General features: G+C 41.6%; 2 protein-coding genes across 4 annotated transcripts in view; one reads left to right on the forward strand and one right to left on the reverse strand.

Annotated features, from left to right (window-relative positions):
* pde7a (phosphodiesterase 7A) overlaps nt 1-7,406 on the forward strand; it is a 34,103-nt gene extending 26,697 nt beyond the window's left edge. For all 3 annotated transcript variants that reach the window (XM_036521321.1, XM_036521322.1, XM_036521323.1), the window contains 10 exons: nt 1,562-1,713; nt 1,901-1,964; nt 2,846-2,941; nt 3,332-3,432; nt 3,666-3,797; nt 4,293-4,384; nt 4,556-4,700; nt 4,829-4,925; nt 5,137-5,217; nt 5,654-7,406. In XM_036521321.1, coding sequence (XP_036377214.1) covers nt 1,562-1,713; nt 1,901-1,964; nt 2,846-2,941; nt 3,332-3,432; nt 3,666-3,797; nt 4,293-4,384; nt 4,556-4,700; nt 4,829-4,925; nt 5,137-5,217; nt 5,654-5,859 — 1,166 coding nt within the window. In that variant the 3' untranslated portion in view covers nt 5,860-7,406. The remainder of the gene's footprint in view (nt 1-1,561; nt 1,714-1,900; nt 1,965-2,845; nt 2,942-3,331; nt 3,433-3,665; nt 3,798-4,292; nt 4,385-4,555; nt 4,701-4,828; nt 4,926-5,136; nt 5,218-5,653) is intronic.
* Nucleotides 7,407-8,161: 755 nt separating this feature from the next.
* On the reverse strand, nt 8,162-16,467 carry mtfr1 (mitochondrial fission regulator 1). Its single transcript, XM_036554252.1, has 8 exons — nt 16,389-16,467; nt 14,906-15,051; nt 14,420-14,518; nt 12,262-12,386; nt 11,912-12,165; nt 11,074-11,332; nt 10,593-10,767; nt 8,162-10,453 (listed from the first exon to the last, which is right to left on the reverse strand). The coding sequence occupies exons 2-8, from the start codon at nt 14,939-14,941 to the stop codon at nt 10,406-10,408; spliced, it is 996 nt and encodes a 331-aa protein (XP_036410145.1). The 5' UTR covers nt 14,942-15,051; nt 16,389-16,467; the 3' UTR covers nt 8,162-10,405.
* Nucleotides 16,468-16,670: the final 203 nt, after the last annotated feature.

A 16,670-nucleotide genomic window follows, 5' to 3' on the forward strand; every position in this document is an offset into this window, starting at 1 on the left:
TATGGCATTGTAACTACTGTTTTGCATCTGTTTTATTAAGCTACAGATCTGTCGGTTGAAAGGTGAGTGGGCAAATCACGCTCTCTTTGGTGGGGTCTTTGTCACGGCCGTCTGCAGATGCATTCAGTGCGGACGCAGGGCCGGTGCTGGGGAGCAAACTTTAACGGAGGTGCCTTTCCCAGAGAGCAGCGCAGTGCTGCAGGAGGTCGACCGTGGCTTTTCCAGTCAGTCATGGTGTGTGGCCACTGACAAAGCAGGACTTTGACTGGCGCACTCTGCCAGCGGGCTTGAGGGAAGGGGGCTGTGTCAGCAGAGTGTCTGGGCGCCCTCTGGCACTTGGCACCGCTCACAGCGGAGGTGGTGGCCAGCGTAGCCCAAAATCCTCTGTGCTGTGTGTGGCATTGTTTTAGACCCATGGGATTTAGTAATGCGTCAACTGTTTGCTTCATTTTTTTTTTTTTTTTGCTCTTTAAAAAAAAATCCACATTTACCTCTTGTTTACAAACGTGCATCAGTGGTAAATTCAGAATGTTTGCATCAAACCTATCCTATAAATGTAAATAAATAATTGCAGCCATTTTACATCTTTTGGCCCTTTTCCTTTTTACAATACATTAATTTTGTAGGAATTGCTACCCCCCTCTATATGAACTAAATTGTATGATTAGACCTGCAAAATTGATGATAATACCTGCAAAATTGTTGTAAATTTTTTTATAATAATTAATTGTAATAATTCCATTGAAACTGATTAGTTTGATATGTGATGAATACATGAGGATAATGTTGGAACAAATGACAGATGGGTCAAATTAAGGTTAGTAAGGTCTACTGAGAAAACTGTCTTTGACAGTTTTGGCTACTCCTTAGGAAAATGAAATCTTAAATTCAAAGGAAGTTGATTTATGTTGAATTGATTTACATTATTTTACTCTGAGCAGTTTATTATTTGTCATGATAGACAACACTTTCCATCATTGCTATCAAAATTCAGCTTGAGTCTTAACATACTTTCCTTAGGCCTCTTTTGTTCTCAGAATAATGTGACTTCAGTGTTCTTTGAACTCTAGAAACCCTTCAAATCTAAACTATACTCATTCAAGTTGTGTTGGCAGTGAAGCAGGCACATGTAATTAGCTTTGGTAATGTTCATTTTAACTTTCTTGTTAAAATGAACATGTTTGAAGAATTACTACAGCCAGTGTTAGATCATTAATGAGTCCCTCGATGGAATAATGAAAGTCGCCACAAATTTACTGTAGCATTGACAGTATTGGATGAATAAATGCAATGAGAACAGAATGGCAAAATGACTCATTTTGTCAGCTCCAACTGAACTTGGATGAATAAACCAAGATGCATCTTTATGTAACTTCGTGTGATGTTGAAACCAAATACATTTCGCTGAGATGGTGCCAACTTGTTGAAATGAGGTTGAGCTGTGCTGAGGGAACAGAGGGAATCGATAGACTGATGTAGTGTCATCGAACTGATCAGTGCCACTGCTGATTTTAAATCATGAGTGCGGAGCTGACTCGTCTGCGGGCCTGTGTCTCCGCAGCCCGGCCCGAATCCGCAGGGCCCGTTTCGACTCGGAAGATCCGCAGGCTGCTCAGCTTCCAGAGGTACCTGCACTCCTCCCGGTTCCTCCGCGGCATCTCCCCCCAGAACCCCCTCCACATCCTGGATGACGACTACACCGGCCAAGCCAAGGTCTGCCCCGGATCCGGGCCCGCCCCGCATGCCGTAGGCCGAGATCCGAACGGCAGCAAGCGGAGAGTCTGAGTCACGTTAAAGCATGTCGCCATGCTTTTTTGCCGTGCTACGATTCGTGACCATGAAGCTGCCTCGTCCTAACTTGCGTATTTTGGCTTACTCGTGACATTTCTTCCTTTTGTAGTGTATGCTGGAAAAAGTTGGAAGCTGGAATTTTGACATATTCCTCTTTGATAGATTAACAAATGGTAAGTAAAAATCACTGTAAAAGAATAAGTAACATTTGCAAAGAGAATTCCAGTTGCCATTTTGGTGTTGCCTTTCCTGATTATTTAACAGTCTTCAGAAACCATAAGAGAAAAAGTATAGCTAATATTCAGAGAATTGTCTCTTACTTTGAGTGAAAATGAGTATCTCTATGTAACGTAGTAAATCGAATTTCATTCTTACAATGACATTAAGCATGTGACAGGCATTCAGCTTAAAAGATTTTAAGAAGTGCCATTCTTGCCTTTGGTGTAGGTTATCAGGTTCTGTATTACTGGTGGCATATCATGAACGTATGTTAAGAGCTTACAGTGTTGTGTTGTGTTGGTAGTTTACCTTTAGAGAATTAGAAACTTGGTCCTAAACATGATGCTAAGGACCAAGTTTCTTGTCCCTGAATTGAAATATTTCCCTTTCCTTTTACATTGTATTGGAAGGTGTTGGAAACCTTATTGAAACCTTTTTACTTGTAAAATGCAGACATGTCAATCATTTTACAATGTACAATTTTTTTGTATGACGTGAGCCTGTTGTGAAATCAGACATACTGCTACATAAATACTTGTAGTCAACATCGCCCTCTGCTGGCCATATGTGGTTAGTAGAAATTGATATTACCCAGGCGGAATGCTAATACTTTTTCCCATTTGAACCGTGAATCACAGAAACAAACCTATTCAAGGCAGATACATTTTTACAACCACCAGGAAGACAGTGGTAATTTAGCTTTTTCCAAAAGTACGTACTATATGGCTGAGATGCTTTGCAGTAGACCTGGACCATGAATGACACCAAATTCAGTGTAGTTTTGTGTCCCAGTGTTTACTGATGTCTCTCTCTTCCTCCCTCTGTCTCTTTGCAGGAAACAGTCTCGTCAGCCTGACATTTCATTTGTTTAATCATTATGGATTAATTGAGCTCTTCCAATTAGACATGGTAAAACTCCGTAGATTTTTAGGTAATTTTTTTTTAATATTCAAGAAGTGCTTTCAAATGAACAATGCTCTTTTGTGTAAGTTCTTCAACTATTAGTCAAAAAGCAGTGCATTTGATATAATTATGCTGATTGTATTTTGGGATAAGGTACATTTAAACAGGCTTTTGAACACTTCTAGAGAGTAGCAATAAAAAAATCACTGGAAATAGTTGAGAATTGCATTTCAATATGTTTGCATTGAACACCCATTAATCACCAGCTATGGATTCATTTGCTTTTAACAATAATGGGTGCTCTGTAATGTCTCATCAGTAACATTAGCTGAATGACACGACAGTCTGCAAAAAACGCAGAGTACAGTACAGGTCTGCATGCTGTTCACAGCCACGCATGTTCGCTCTGTGTTTGTAGTAATGGTTCAAGAAGACTACCATAGGCAGAATCCTTACCACAACGCTGTCCACGCCGCTGATGTGACTCAGGCCATGTACTGTTACTTAAGGGAGCCCAAGGTGAGAGAATCCCCATCTGTCGACTTGCAAGGCAGGCTAGCACAATTTACTGAATGTTTCAGGAACTGCGCCGCCAGAACCAAGTAAGCTGCCGCCATTTGTGTGCACAGCAACTTGTCAATGTCTGTCATGTGCTTTGGGGAGACGACATTCATTCAGTATGTGCATGCGTAAAGAGCATCTGTTTCTATATGCTGTTGAAAGAGTTCTGATAATTGCTGTGCTCTGTTAAGCTGTCCAAGTCCCTGACCTCCTGCGATATTCTCCTGGGGCTGTTGGCAGCAGCAACCCATGATCTGGACCACCCAGGTGTCAATCAGCCTTTCCTCATCAAAACCAACCATTACCTAGCTGCGTTGTACCGGGTAAGAACACTTAATGCGGCTTACAGGGGTTCATACAGTTTCTTGCACCACTGTTTCCAAAGAACTGAAGTGGGAGAAAATGAAGGTATGTCCAATTTAAGGATGCAATGTAGTTAAAATTTAGCGGAGAGTGCTCTCTGACCCTTAAAATGATGACAGGGAAGCTATGAGCAGTATATCAGTTGTGAACAGCTATGATGAACATACCAACTATGAATGCATATTTGCTGTGAACAGATATAAGCAGCAAATGAACTATGATTGCATATCAGCCATAACATGTTCACTCTTCAGAGTGTAGGATCTGATGTGACAGTGGTACATTAACAGGGTTGGTATGACATGGGCTTAAGTCCTAACACAATGTGATATCTTGGATAATTAAAATGAGGACATCTGAATTTGCTGTTAGAAATTAGTTAGGACTCCCTCACTTAATCTCTCAAAAGTCACCTGAGGACTGAGCCATCATTCCTGGCTGGTTGCTCTTTGTAGAATACCTCAGTTCTGGAGAATCACCACTGGAGGTCAGCGGTTGGGCTGCTCCGAGAGTCCGGGCTGTTCTCTCACCTTCCTGCTGAAGACGGGTCAGTTTTTCCCCAACCGAAACGAGCAAACAAAGACTGCACAAGCACCCCCATTTAATCACAATGCACAAAGCACTGTGGCATCGGCATCACATCCAGCCTCTTCATGTAAATACAGCACCGCTTAAGCAAACCATTGTGACTGTGTTCCTGTCTGCCCCTGGCTTTCAGACTGAATATGGAGAGGCAGCTGGGGTCTCTGATTCTGGCCACCGACATCAGCAGACAGAATGAATACCTGTCAAAGTTCAGGGAACATTTGGACAAGGAGGACCTCTGCCTAGCAAATGCCAGCCATCGACACTTCGTTCTCCAGGTGAGAGCAGCTGCTCGCCCTCGAAAGCGACACTTTGTCAAACACGTGTTGCCCCGCTGTGCAACTCAGTGTGGCATTTTAAAACCTGCCCTGTCCTTAATGTCCCTGTTGTTCCCGCTTGCCTACAGATGGCTCTGAAGTGTGCAGACATCTGTAACCCCTGCAGACCCTGGGAGCTCAGCAAACAGTGGAGTGAGAAGGTGACGGAGGAGTTCTTCCACCAAGGTTTGCCTTCCTCATCGTCCATCCTTCACTAGCCTGCATCTCAGGGCTGTGTGCTCAGGACTAGGAGTGGTAGTCCTGCAAATTGGTGGAGACTAGTGTTTCTCTTGTTGCATGTTATACTACTTTACAATATGAATGTCAGCATGATAGATGCACTGAGGCACAAATGCAGTTGTCTTAAGGTGACTTTTTTTTTCCCCCCTTCCGACAGGAGACATTGAAAAGAAACACAAACTTGAAGTCAGCCCACTATGTGACAGCCAAACAAACTCTGTTGGGAAAATTCAGATCGGTAAGACCCTCTTAACAGTGTGAGAAAATGGTATGCAGGAAGTTGGTTTTCATTACTTACAAAGTGAAATCCACGGAAAAATGCCATTCTGTCACAAAGTGTTTTTATTTGCTTTATAACTGGGTTGTCTAGACTTTATTCCTGTTACTAGTTGTGCAAAAAATGTTTGATATTTTTGTATTTGATGAAGGTGAGCAAATTTTGCATGAAGGACAGTACCCATATCTTCATAACCTGAAGTACAAAAATATTGCACCTCAAAATGTGCGTGTGTGGGGTTTTAGAGAATTTAAGTTGCTTTAAAATTATTTTACAGTGATTGATATAGCCGTTTCTCATCTTAGTGTAAGAAAGGTCTGAACTGTCCCGTTTTATTGAGCTCAGCTGGTTTGGTGAGTGAGGTCTTCTCCATTCCCTCCCTCCCTCCCTGGCGCAGGCTTCATGATGTACGTGGTGGAGCCGCTGTTCGCCGAATGGGCCCGATTCTCCGACACGCGCCTGTCCCAGACCATGCTGGGCTACCTGGGCCTGAACAAGGCCGGCTGGAGCGGGATGCTGCAGGCTGGCGGCACCGAGGAGCCGGACCCGGCTGCGGAGGACCCAAACTCCAAAGTATTACCTCAGGGAAGCAAAGAGGCGTGACTCTCAAGGCAGGCAACCCCCCATTCACCCCCCACCGCGCCCACAGAGGGAGAGGGTGGGCCGGCTGAGGAGTCTGCGTCGGACTGAACCGCTACTTCCGCACCCAGCGCAACACCTTCGCCACATTTTAGTCGCATGCCTCCCGTTTCGAAAAAACCACTGATTTTATTTAATTTATTTAATTTAAACCCTCCCTTTCCCTTCACATAGAGCAATACATAGATACCTCATTTGGCTTCTGCTGTATTTTAATTTTGTTGTGTTTTTATTTATTTTTATTCTTTCTGTACTTTTTCTGGCATTACTAATTGAGAAAACCACCCTTTTGATGGAGACCTAAAGGGAACACAGTATGGTAAGGATACCTTCTCCTTGGTAAAAAGTGCCATTTGCAACTGATGTAGTTTTAATTGCTTTGAACATGATTTGGAAAACCTTGAGTATTCAGAAAAGGGGCTCTTTAAGACTGCACAGGGAGCCTTGCGTGACAATGCATTCGCAACAAATCTTCCTCCTTATAAGAAAAAAAAATGTGAAGAGCCCAATCCTTTTGCTGCCTCTATGAAGACTGTTTACAGGTATCTTTGTGTTATGTTGTGTGTTAAGAAAAAAAATGTTGGTTCTGTAATTTGCCTTTAAAGCACAGATGTGAAGAACCACTTACTTGGGAATTATTTCCTCTTGATGAACTCCAGAACAAACTTCAGACTGCAGCTCAATCCAACGCACCAGATGCCATAAAGCCTCCTGTTCTCCATTGTATTTTATTATTGTTTTTTTCTTCTTGCACTGTGAAACAACGCGATTTGGACACACCCAGGTTTCAGTTTTGCAAGGACAAAGGGGCGTGCCCTTTCCCCCTGGATTTTAGGAACGACCAATCATTACTCTTTCAGTGATGGCGAAGCATGGAGACGTCACTGCCTTTTCAACACTTGAACAACCACTCTTTTCACAGAGGATGGCGCTGACCCGAATTAACATAGAACTCGCTCAGGGTTTTTGCCAAATTTATCCGGAAGGAGTTGTGAGGAGGCGGGGCGCCTTTCTTGTTAGGCCCCGTCTCCTTTTAAAGTCAAAACGAAAGTAAGATTCACAGAAGCCCCCTCTTGGACTGTCTCATTACCATATGTGAACATGCAACCTGGAAGACTGCTACTGATGCCTTAAAACTATGCACAAAGCTAAGTGACCAAACCAGCTCTTAATTTCATCAAGTGCATCGTGTCTTGTTCTCTTAATGCACTGTACAACTGTTTGCCTTTGGTGTGGAAAATTAGACTTTTTTTAACATTGGAAAAATTGATGAATGATTATTTTTAACATCAAACATTCCATATTTTCATTTTTGGTATTGTTTTGATTCTGTACAGATGACACAGTTGTGGTCCTGTTTTTTTTGTTTTTAATTTTATTTTAAACGATGCCAGGTGCTTTTCTTATTTTAGCTAATTTGTATTTTTCTTGTAATTGCTGTAAGACTGTTGATAAACCTGTTTACAATTTGTTGTAACAGCCATTTTGGGGAGAAGACGTCCGTGTCAAGCCATTTTGTAAAGGCTTTGCCGTATTGACCTTTTGATACGTGCCTGTTGCAGTTACATTTTGATTAATAAAACAAGTTGAATAAATGTGGATCTTATCTTTATTACTAAGAGTTTTAAGATTGAATGCATTTTGAATCAGTTGGTGGTCATGTGAGTATGGTATCATGTAAAAAATATAACTGGCCAAGTGTATAAGCAATACTATGTTTTGCTCTACCAACAACACAAAACATGGCAAATGCAAAAAACTATATAGTCATTTACTAGGTACCAAGTACCTAGCCCAGGGGTACCACGGCAGTGCCCCAAATGGGAATCGAAGCAAGCTTTCAGTTATGATCGCTGCTCTTTATCACTTTGCTGCACTGCCACTGAAACTGAATTAATTTGTCATGGGTAACTTCAGTCCAGTGTCAACCACTCAGGCACACACAATTGCTGAAATTCTCCTTTGGCTGTAGTATTGCAGGTGTAGTGAAAGTAGTCCCACAGCCAACGAAAGACTTGAGAATGGTGGGCATACAGAATTCGTCACATGAATGCTAATTTAACTCAAATGAAACAAGGGTGATAAATGAGGTGTTTGCTGTTGGCTGCCTTTCCATTCCTGGTGTTTTAAACTGCAGTGAATGGAAGGTTCTAATGAATTAAAATTGGTGGCGGTTGACAGGGGAACTGGAATTTTGAAGGAAGTTGACAAACTTAAAGCACACATGTCCCTTAAGAATGTTATAACATCTCACAAAGAGGTTTCATCTTGTTTATTTGTGCAGTTAAATCCAGTTTTACCAACTCCAACAATGAATTGGACATTCAACAGCATCTTGCATATCCATGTTATTTGGCATTTAAAGTTAGTGGACACCTGACACTTTTGTATAGTGGGATTAGATCATACAATGCATTCCTTTCATGTAATATTCCCTTGTCTGAGGTACATACACCTAAAGTATAAAAGAATTATAATCATTTGGAAAAAAGTCTAGGCAATTGCATTTTTGCACTGAAACAGGGAAATGAAAAATTCCAAACTTACACCATCCATCTGCAATATGACATACATTACTCAGTTAAAAAAGTTCAATGCATAATATTGCCAACTTTTTTATCCCCAACTTGAGTTGCCAAAGCAACTATTGTATCATTTCATGAATACTTAAGAACCTTTCAATAATTAAATACATGGTGCTTGAAGATGAATTAATGATGCCCTCTGTTGTCATTCAGAGGACAAGACCTCATCCGACATTACAACAGAGATTAGTGCATTAAATTGAGTCAGAAACCATCGAAGGGGGAAATCCAGACCTCCGCAACATGCATCCCAAGACAACAACCTTCCGACAGTTGTGGAATAGAAGGAACTGCATGTTCCTTGTGTTCACTGACACAGCAGTATCATTCTGTCAGTCCACAGCTGGAGCAAACTCTCTCAAACACTTAACGGTTTGTGCATTGTTCAATGTTTTAGTGTCACTGAAAACAAAAGAAAACAAAAAACTCCTGAGTGCTGTGTCTCCTGAGTGCATTTTGACACAAATCTGAGGAGCACACCAAATTACCAGTACACCTGTAGCTGAAACATTGAAATAATCTTTGGCTTTTTAACACTGACGCCTGTATGCAGGACAAGCGGAAAGACTATGCAGTTGGCAATTGGGATGGCAAATTCTTGTGGTGACACACAAACTCAATTCTATAAAATGAAAATACTTGCCGTATAAAGGTGGGAGAGGTAAGAATCTATCAAACGTATCTGTAAATATCCCTCAATATGTCAAGTATTTACTACAAATTAAGTTATTCTTAATTCAGTTACAGATTCAAACAGTCTACTGACCATTAGGTGATGAAATTAACGTATGTCAGTGTTTCGGTTTAGATGCTGAACCAGCAGTGGCACAGGTTCTTTGTATTATATTGAATTAGCTGGTTCCACGTTACTAAATTCAACATAAAATATGACTGAGAAGGCAGGCAAATCAAAACATTCCTACACATTTAATATGTATGAATATACCTTGTTAGCATAAATGCTTCAATTTGATCAGCAAATGGAAGCATATAACATAACTTTCTTGACAATTTAAAGCACAGATGCTCTAACATGACACTTCCTAACACCAAATATAAATAAAAACAGTCCCAGATATCTTAAATTAACCATTTGAAAAATAACATTTTTACAAGTGTAATGCAAGTCTCCACAGATGGAGCAGCCCAAGGAAAGTGCTCTGAGCAGTATCTTTTGCACTGAGACTTAACACAGCTAGTGTTAAACAGCAAATGTGCTGAAACAGTGAAAGCTGGATTTCACAAAGGCACATCTCAGGTATGGAACAGTGACCTCTATATGACTCATTATGTGCGTTCTGCTACTTGGTTTGACTGCGACAAACTCTCAGTTCTATGCCTTTCCACTCCTTGTAGTGTTTGAGAGTCCAAACTGGCCTTGCAGTATTGCAAATAGGTCCTTTCTTTTCCAAAAAGAAACTTATAAAAACAAAACCTAAAATGACTGAATGGTGATAGATGAATCCTGGCCAATGCAGGTCCCTTCTTAATATAATTTAAACAGAATATGAGCACAACGTCTTTTCGTTGTTGGTACTTTGGAAAAGGAAGACGCTCAAGAGCACTCCTTCTGTGAATTCCTCAATTAAATCAGAATTATAAGAACTATGAAATTAGCATCAATTAGTACACAGAATTTAAGGAGAAAAATAAATTAAAATCTAAGTGTTGGATATGAATATGAAAATATTCTACAACGTGCAAGCCTTCCCAATATGCTGAAGATATATGAACACTGATTGACAGTACAGACAAAAAATGCCTTGATTCCTAATGCAATGGAGCATCACACATTTCTCCCATAATGAGGCTTCACTGTATTAAAAAAATAACTAAATTGGCTGGTTTCATAGCCAAGGCATTCACTGACAGTACAGCAAGGCCTCAATGTGTCAGTCAAACCCCAAACTATATGGTTATATGGTTCAGCAGAGCTTCCTCCTTCCAGTTGACTTCAACATGTGCTGCCCAAACTGTAAAAGAAACAGCAGAGAACGACAATCACTTTGGGATGGTTTGAAGTACATGAGGACAATCAACAGAAGCTGGCTATCTTGCAATATATGAGATTATGTGACATTTCTGCATTTTAGGCAGCTGGAAAGCTCTTACCATGGGAGGGTCTGAGCGAGTCTTTGCCTCGGGAGCGGGGAGACTGAAGTCATTTTCGCTCTGGCTTTCACTGCGGAACCGGTGAGCAAATTTTCGCTTCAAAGCTTCTGCGATGAGAGAGGCTGCGTCCGTGGGGTCAGCGGGCTTAGATTTGGCATGGCCTTCCTCTGGTCGACTAAAATGCATAGATACATAGAGTATATACATAGAGTCCTCAATGCCCACATCACCTTACGCTCAGCTCCTGCTGCTTACTTGCTTCCATGCTAATAATTCAGAAGTTTTTTTATTATAATTAACATCCATCATAATCTAATAATATCACTTCTCATGTGTGCGCTGTACACATTTGTTCATTTAAATATTCCACAAATAAATGGCTGTTGAGGTCTTCTTTTACACAAACTGACATGGCCCTGTTAGTTCATAAAAACCACATCACAGCTGTGGATGTGGGTGTGGGTGTGGCTGTTTTGCGCACCTCTTAACAGAGCGGAGCTTCACTTTGCCCATGTCTTTCAGCACATCCAGCATGCTGGGGAGCTCTGGCTGCTTCGGCCCAGGCTCCACCACGGTCTCCTGGTCTGCCTTCTTCCCACGGCGCTCTTTGATGAGGTCGATGGCTGAGTAGCTCCGCTGAAGGCCTGGAGGTGGCGGGGGAGGGGGCGGGGGTGGGGGAGGTGGTGGAGGGGCCAGCCCACCAGGTGGGGCGGGGGCAGCAGGTGGTACAGTGGCTGTGGCTGACAAGTCACAAAATCGTGGTTACAGGCTTGTCCTTTGACCACACATATTTCATAATGATTGGCAGGCACTTATGACACAGAATTCAGGATCTTTCAAAACATAAAAATGATATGCCATTTCTTAGACAAGTTATAATATATGTCTAACTATTTGGCTGAGCAGGCCAATAATTGCTGTTTTAAAAGCACTTCCTTGAAACCATTAACCACTAAAGGTGAAACAAAAAGTAAAACATCATCTAAAGGCAGAAACAAGTTACTGCAGTTATGAAAAGCACTGTATTCCATTGTCACTGTCCTGACCTTTTAGCTCAGAGTACACAACTGTTCTGGAACAAAATATGTCCTGCTGGTGGCAATGCTACCATGACACAAGCTTATCTAACCAACTCTGAGCCAGCTTAGCTGCTTACAATGAGACATTAACAGTACGTGGTGACCAGTGAGCGCTGCTGTCAAAGCATTGCTGTCTCAACTTAATTCCAAATGCAACAGGACTAGACTATTAATTATTATTGAAAAACAAAGCAAGGAAAAGCAAAGAAAAAACCTCTGAACACACGAAAAATAACCCACCAGCTAGCTGTGCACTCTGCTCCTGGGCCATCACGATCTGCGCGATCTGAGCCCTGAGTTTAGCCAGTTCGCTCTCCAGGGCGCTGATCTTCTGGATGGCCTCATGGTTGGCAAACACGGGGGTCTGGGGCACCAGCTCCTGCTGGTGAACCAGCTCCTCCTGGTGCAGGGTGGGCAAAGACCTCTGTCTCTTCAGAGGTCTGTGGGATTGGTGTGGCTGGGAGCGGAACATCAGCCCGGGCTGTGGCTCTGACCTGTTCACATACAGAGAGCGTGTCAGAGAACAACTGCCTGTCCTGTGGGCAGCAGAACTGAGGGAACCTCAACAGATATGGGGTTCTTCAAGTCACCTCTGCCTTGCAAAGGAGTCCCCTTCCTCTCCATCGATCCAGGCAACATCGGCGAGGGAAGCGATGAACCCATTTCGCTCAACTGATCTGTTGAGACGGTTTTCACCGTCAGCATATGCTTGAAGCTACAGGACACATTTAAAGTAGTGAAGAAGAGCAGTTAGATCTAGACAGAGTCATTATACAGGACATGTACAGCACAATAAAAATTCTATATCTTAAAAAAAAAAAAATAGATATTTAGAAAATGAATAATACATAATTTGCATAGAGCATGCATGTGAAAGACAAAATTACAGACACAGAGTAAATAATTTGGCTTCATACTGACAATGTGCCAAAGGCCTGTTTTTCCAATACCTGCTTTTGTTGTCTCCACATCTCGGAACCTGTAATTGGCTACACCTGACTATTTCAAGCATGTAAAGGCAATGAGACCTTTGAACCATGGCTTCAGTATTCAGTACAGCTATGCTGTGCTTGCGCTGTCAGTTAATGCTACGAGTATTTAAATGCACACCATTGAGTTTGAACATAAAATGAAGTAAAATGACAAAAGGTTTTCATAATCAGAGAAAAAAGATCAATAAGGTTCACTTCTGTGTACAGGCACAAAAAAGTTCTGACACAACAAAACATGCTAAATACAAACCTTATCCATTCTTACAGTAAAACAAGATGCATTTCACATCAACAGATTGACAGCACTGTGCTAAATACAGGAATGGACAAGCACACAGCTGACAATAACAATACCAAAGGATAAAGTTTCAGCAGCCTATATCAGTTCATTTATTTGATAATGAAACATAATGTTGAAGACATCATGTATTTTGGCAGTTGTATCTTTCCCACTTCTATTTTAATTTCAGTAAGAAAAGCACTGATTTTGTGCTTTCTTAAACTCTGGTGTTACTAGTTAGGTATGAAGGGAATAGCTGCTGAAGAAATTGTCAACACATTGCATTATCTTCAACAGTTAACACAGAGAACTGACCTAGGGCAGGTAAACTGCATTCCTCATGTTAAGGACAGCTGGAAGGGAAAGGTCTGAGAGACAGAGGGAGAAAGAGAGAAAAGGAACTGTTGACTACAACAATAAAAAAGAATATTAAAGGTGGAATGCAGTCCAAAAACATTAGGGGTAAACATCCCTGAACAGCGTGAACATTCAAAACTGCATACAGATAGGTGACCATCTCCAAATACATTTATATAAATTAGAATTATCAGAATAAAAAATTCCTCAAGACTATGGTTTTAGATAATTTATTTTAGTGAGAGTGCTGAAAGTTTCCATGGAACTAAAAACACTCCTCATCCAAGACTATAAATAAGAAATTAAAAACGACTGCACCCCACCTTTAAAGGAAAGTTCATTGTACATGAACAGACTAAAGTAGACAGTTTAAGCAGTTTCCCCCACATCTAGTGTAACTAACTAGTGTCATAAGCCTTCACAGATGAGCAGTCCATTCCATTTAAGGTCAGCAGGCAAGAGTGTGGCAAATCTGATGTGCAACTGCACCCACCATTTTAATAATAATGGAGATCATGCACTCTAGACCTTCAGTGGATGGCCGCATATACAACACACTACAAAACTCTCAGGATTTTGAAAAAGAACAGTGAACAAGTAGAATAAGAATTGCGAAGAGGGACAGAGACTGCTGGCATAAAATAATAATATAAAAAAATAAGGAAAAACTGTGCAATCAGCATACCGCTGCGATACGCCACTAACCTAGTGGGTAACGAATGGAAAAATAACACAACAGTCTACGTCATGAAATTACACGTGTGTATGAGAGAGAAACCCTTGTTTGCTTATTTAAAAAATTCTGCATCAATAATGAAACCTTTTTTAAAACTGAAATGAAGTTTGGAGTTATAGGGCCACAAATGGGGGAGGAGGTAACAGGTAGCCAACTGGAATTGCCACCTTTTCCTCTGATTTGTCTCAGAGGATGTTTCAAGAGCTCACCCATTTGATCTTATGATGTGACTTTAGGATGAATACTTTACTGGTAGTTTCGGAAAACAGTAGGAATAAACTTTCAACATTGGCTTTGACTGTGGTTAAAGGCACACACCGTACTGTGATAACCAATATTCTAAGGCTTACATGTCCTCTAATACATGAATTTACTTGCCATACCTGAAAGTGGACACGAGGACAAGGCTTCAGAGGAAGGTTTGTAGCAATTCTTCTCACAATACTCCTAGAGGACCCATAAGGCTTCACTGATCCAAAGATCTGGAAAAAAATACCATTAAGTCCAAATGTAAAACAACATTCTCTCTAGTGAAAACCTGGATTTAAAGTTCACAGCCTGAGTTTGCGAATGTGCCGCCACAGATCTCAGTTTCCAGTGCAAGAGGGACACATGTTGTCCCCGAGATCACTATTCAAGACGGGCACTTAAAACAGCTATCAATCTGAATCAATTTCACCTTCAGGTGCATTAACACTTCAGGTGCTTTCACGTCAATGTGCCTGATGCACGGTGCTCTCAGACACACAAATCATGCATTTGTGAATACAAACGATTAGCACTGTTTTGCAGAATATACTTCCGCAGGGTCTAACCATGACTCAGTACTTTTGTTGGATAACACCACAAATGAATGTAGAATTTATTACCAAGTCCATTTCAATCCCAGCATGTTCCCGGGTCATTCTATCGGTGTCAACCTGTCAGACAGTTTCAGAAAGAGGTCCACAAGAACATCTTCAGCCTACAGTGACAGTGTGGTGAATGGGCTGGCTGTCTGCAGGTCTTCTCGGAGCTGTGGTTACAGGAGAAACTCTGTACAACATGCCGGAACAGCACAAAATGTTGCAAAATCGAGTAAAACATACATGGGAAAACAACGGCAGGCGGCAATCCCAGACTCTTGGTAAGGTCCCAGTCTCCTGTCAAGCGCTAAGAGCAGCTTAGCAGTGGCCGCAAAGAGTAGGAGGGGGAAGATAACTCAACTTCTGACCAGAAATATACAACACACCGGGTATCCGGCGAGCTATATAGCAAGCCTGTTATGCACCTTTGCTTGCAACAGTGAAAACTCGGCAAATAGTGCACAACGCTGGAATGCGGCAACACGACTACAGAAAACGTATGTTGGTTAGTTAACAACAAGTTTTAAAAATACGGTTAGCTGGGGTTCAAAACCAAAACAATTCGTGCAGACCACTGCGATTGTCCGTAGCTATTTATTTACAGCTAACTGTGTAATAATTTCGTTGCGGACCCTCCCTATGGATTGTTTATGTTTTCGTACTTGGAAACCTAGTCTAGGCCTCACTGGCTGTCGCTAGCTGGCCTGCTAGTCAGGGACGTTATTTGCCTCGCTGAGGGACAATGGGCTGAGATGGCGTATCATTTAACATAATAGCAAGCGTGTAACACGGGGTAGCTTGTCCGGCAATCTAGCCTGCTACCAAGCATGCTCAAAAATCATAACTGGTAGCCAATTATAGCGGATGACACAGACGACATTTAGCTACGCAGCTAACTCACCTAACTAACTGTTCTTGTTCTTGTTGCCAGTGGAAGTGCCACATCAAGCTAATTAATTCATTCTATTACCTGGGCAACTTCACTGAGCAAGTATGTGTTGCTGATTAATGTAACCAACTAACTGTCAGTGACAACGCAACCCGAATAGCTAGCTAGCTAACTGACGCGTTTCGGCCTTGGATAATATTAGCTAGCAAGCTAGGTTAGCAGCATAAGATGCATTTTTTCCATGCGTCTGAGCCAAGAAGCTACATAGCAAGCAGAGAAACCAACATGGATTACTTGAATGTGCTCCTCCTTGTTTTCAGTACTTTTACAGTGACAAACAGAAGAGCTAGCTAGTTAGACAATAACCACGCAAAAGCTAGCCAACTTTGCTATAGCGAGCTACCCATATGTTGAGATATATCGCTCGACGTTATTTCGCCGGTTAATGTTATTAAAACGATTTTCTACGGGGACTTAAGAACCGGCTATGCAGCGAGCTGGCTACTAAATTGACCATTCTGTCCGAACAGACTTGTAAGGTAGCAAGCGAAATCCAGCATAACAAAAGGCTTGTTGAATTAATGTGAGCTAGCTACAAGACTCGAGTTAAACACTTACAAAACGTTTCTCAATGTCGACATATAATTCCAGATTCTTCAGACACTCTCACCGCCACTATGGTGGTGTGGGACATGACCATGTAGTTTCACAGACCAATGAGGGTTGGTGCAGGTGACATGTGAGCTAGCAGACGTAAAAAAAAATTGCCCATATTAATTGGTTAATGTAAGTGAATGACAGGACGAGCCGACCAATTGGAAATGCACGGGTTATACAGTCACTTTTATTGTATAAGTTAGTCCTTCTAAAAAATTCAGCATCAGAATCTAAATGGCTGAG

The sequence above is a fragment of the Megalops cyprinoides genome, chromosome 2 (genome assembly GCF_013368585.1).
Source record: "Megalops cyprinoides isolate fMegCyp1 chromosome 2, fMegCyp1.pri, whole genome shotgun sequence".
NCBI classification, from domain to species: Eukaryota; Metazoa; Chordata; class Actinopteri; order Elopiformes; family Megalopidae; genus Megalops; species Megalops cyprinoides.

Excerpts from the sequence above, each read along its gene's own strand:
- mtfr1 (XM_036554252.1), bottom strand. The coding sequence starts at position 14,941 with ATGACCCGGGAACATGCTGGGATTGAAATGGACTTG. Across the intron at positions 10,768-11,073 it reads AAGCTCCGCTCTGTTAAGAG|TCGACCAGAGGAAGGCCATG; the intron begins GTGCGCAAAACA and ends TATGCATTTTAG. Across the intron at positions 10,454-10,592 it reads CTCGCTCAGACCCTCCCATG|TTTGGGCAGCACATGTTGAA; the intron begins GTAAGAGCTTTC and ends TTTCTTTTACAG.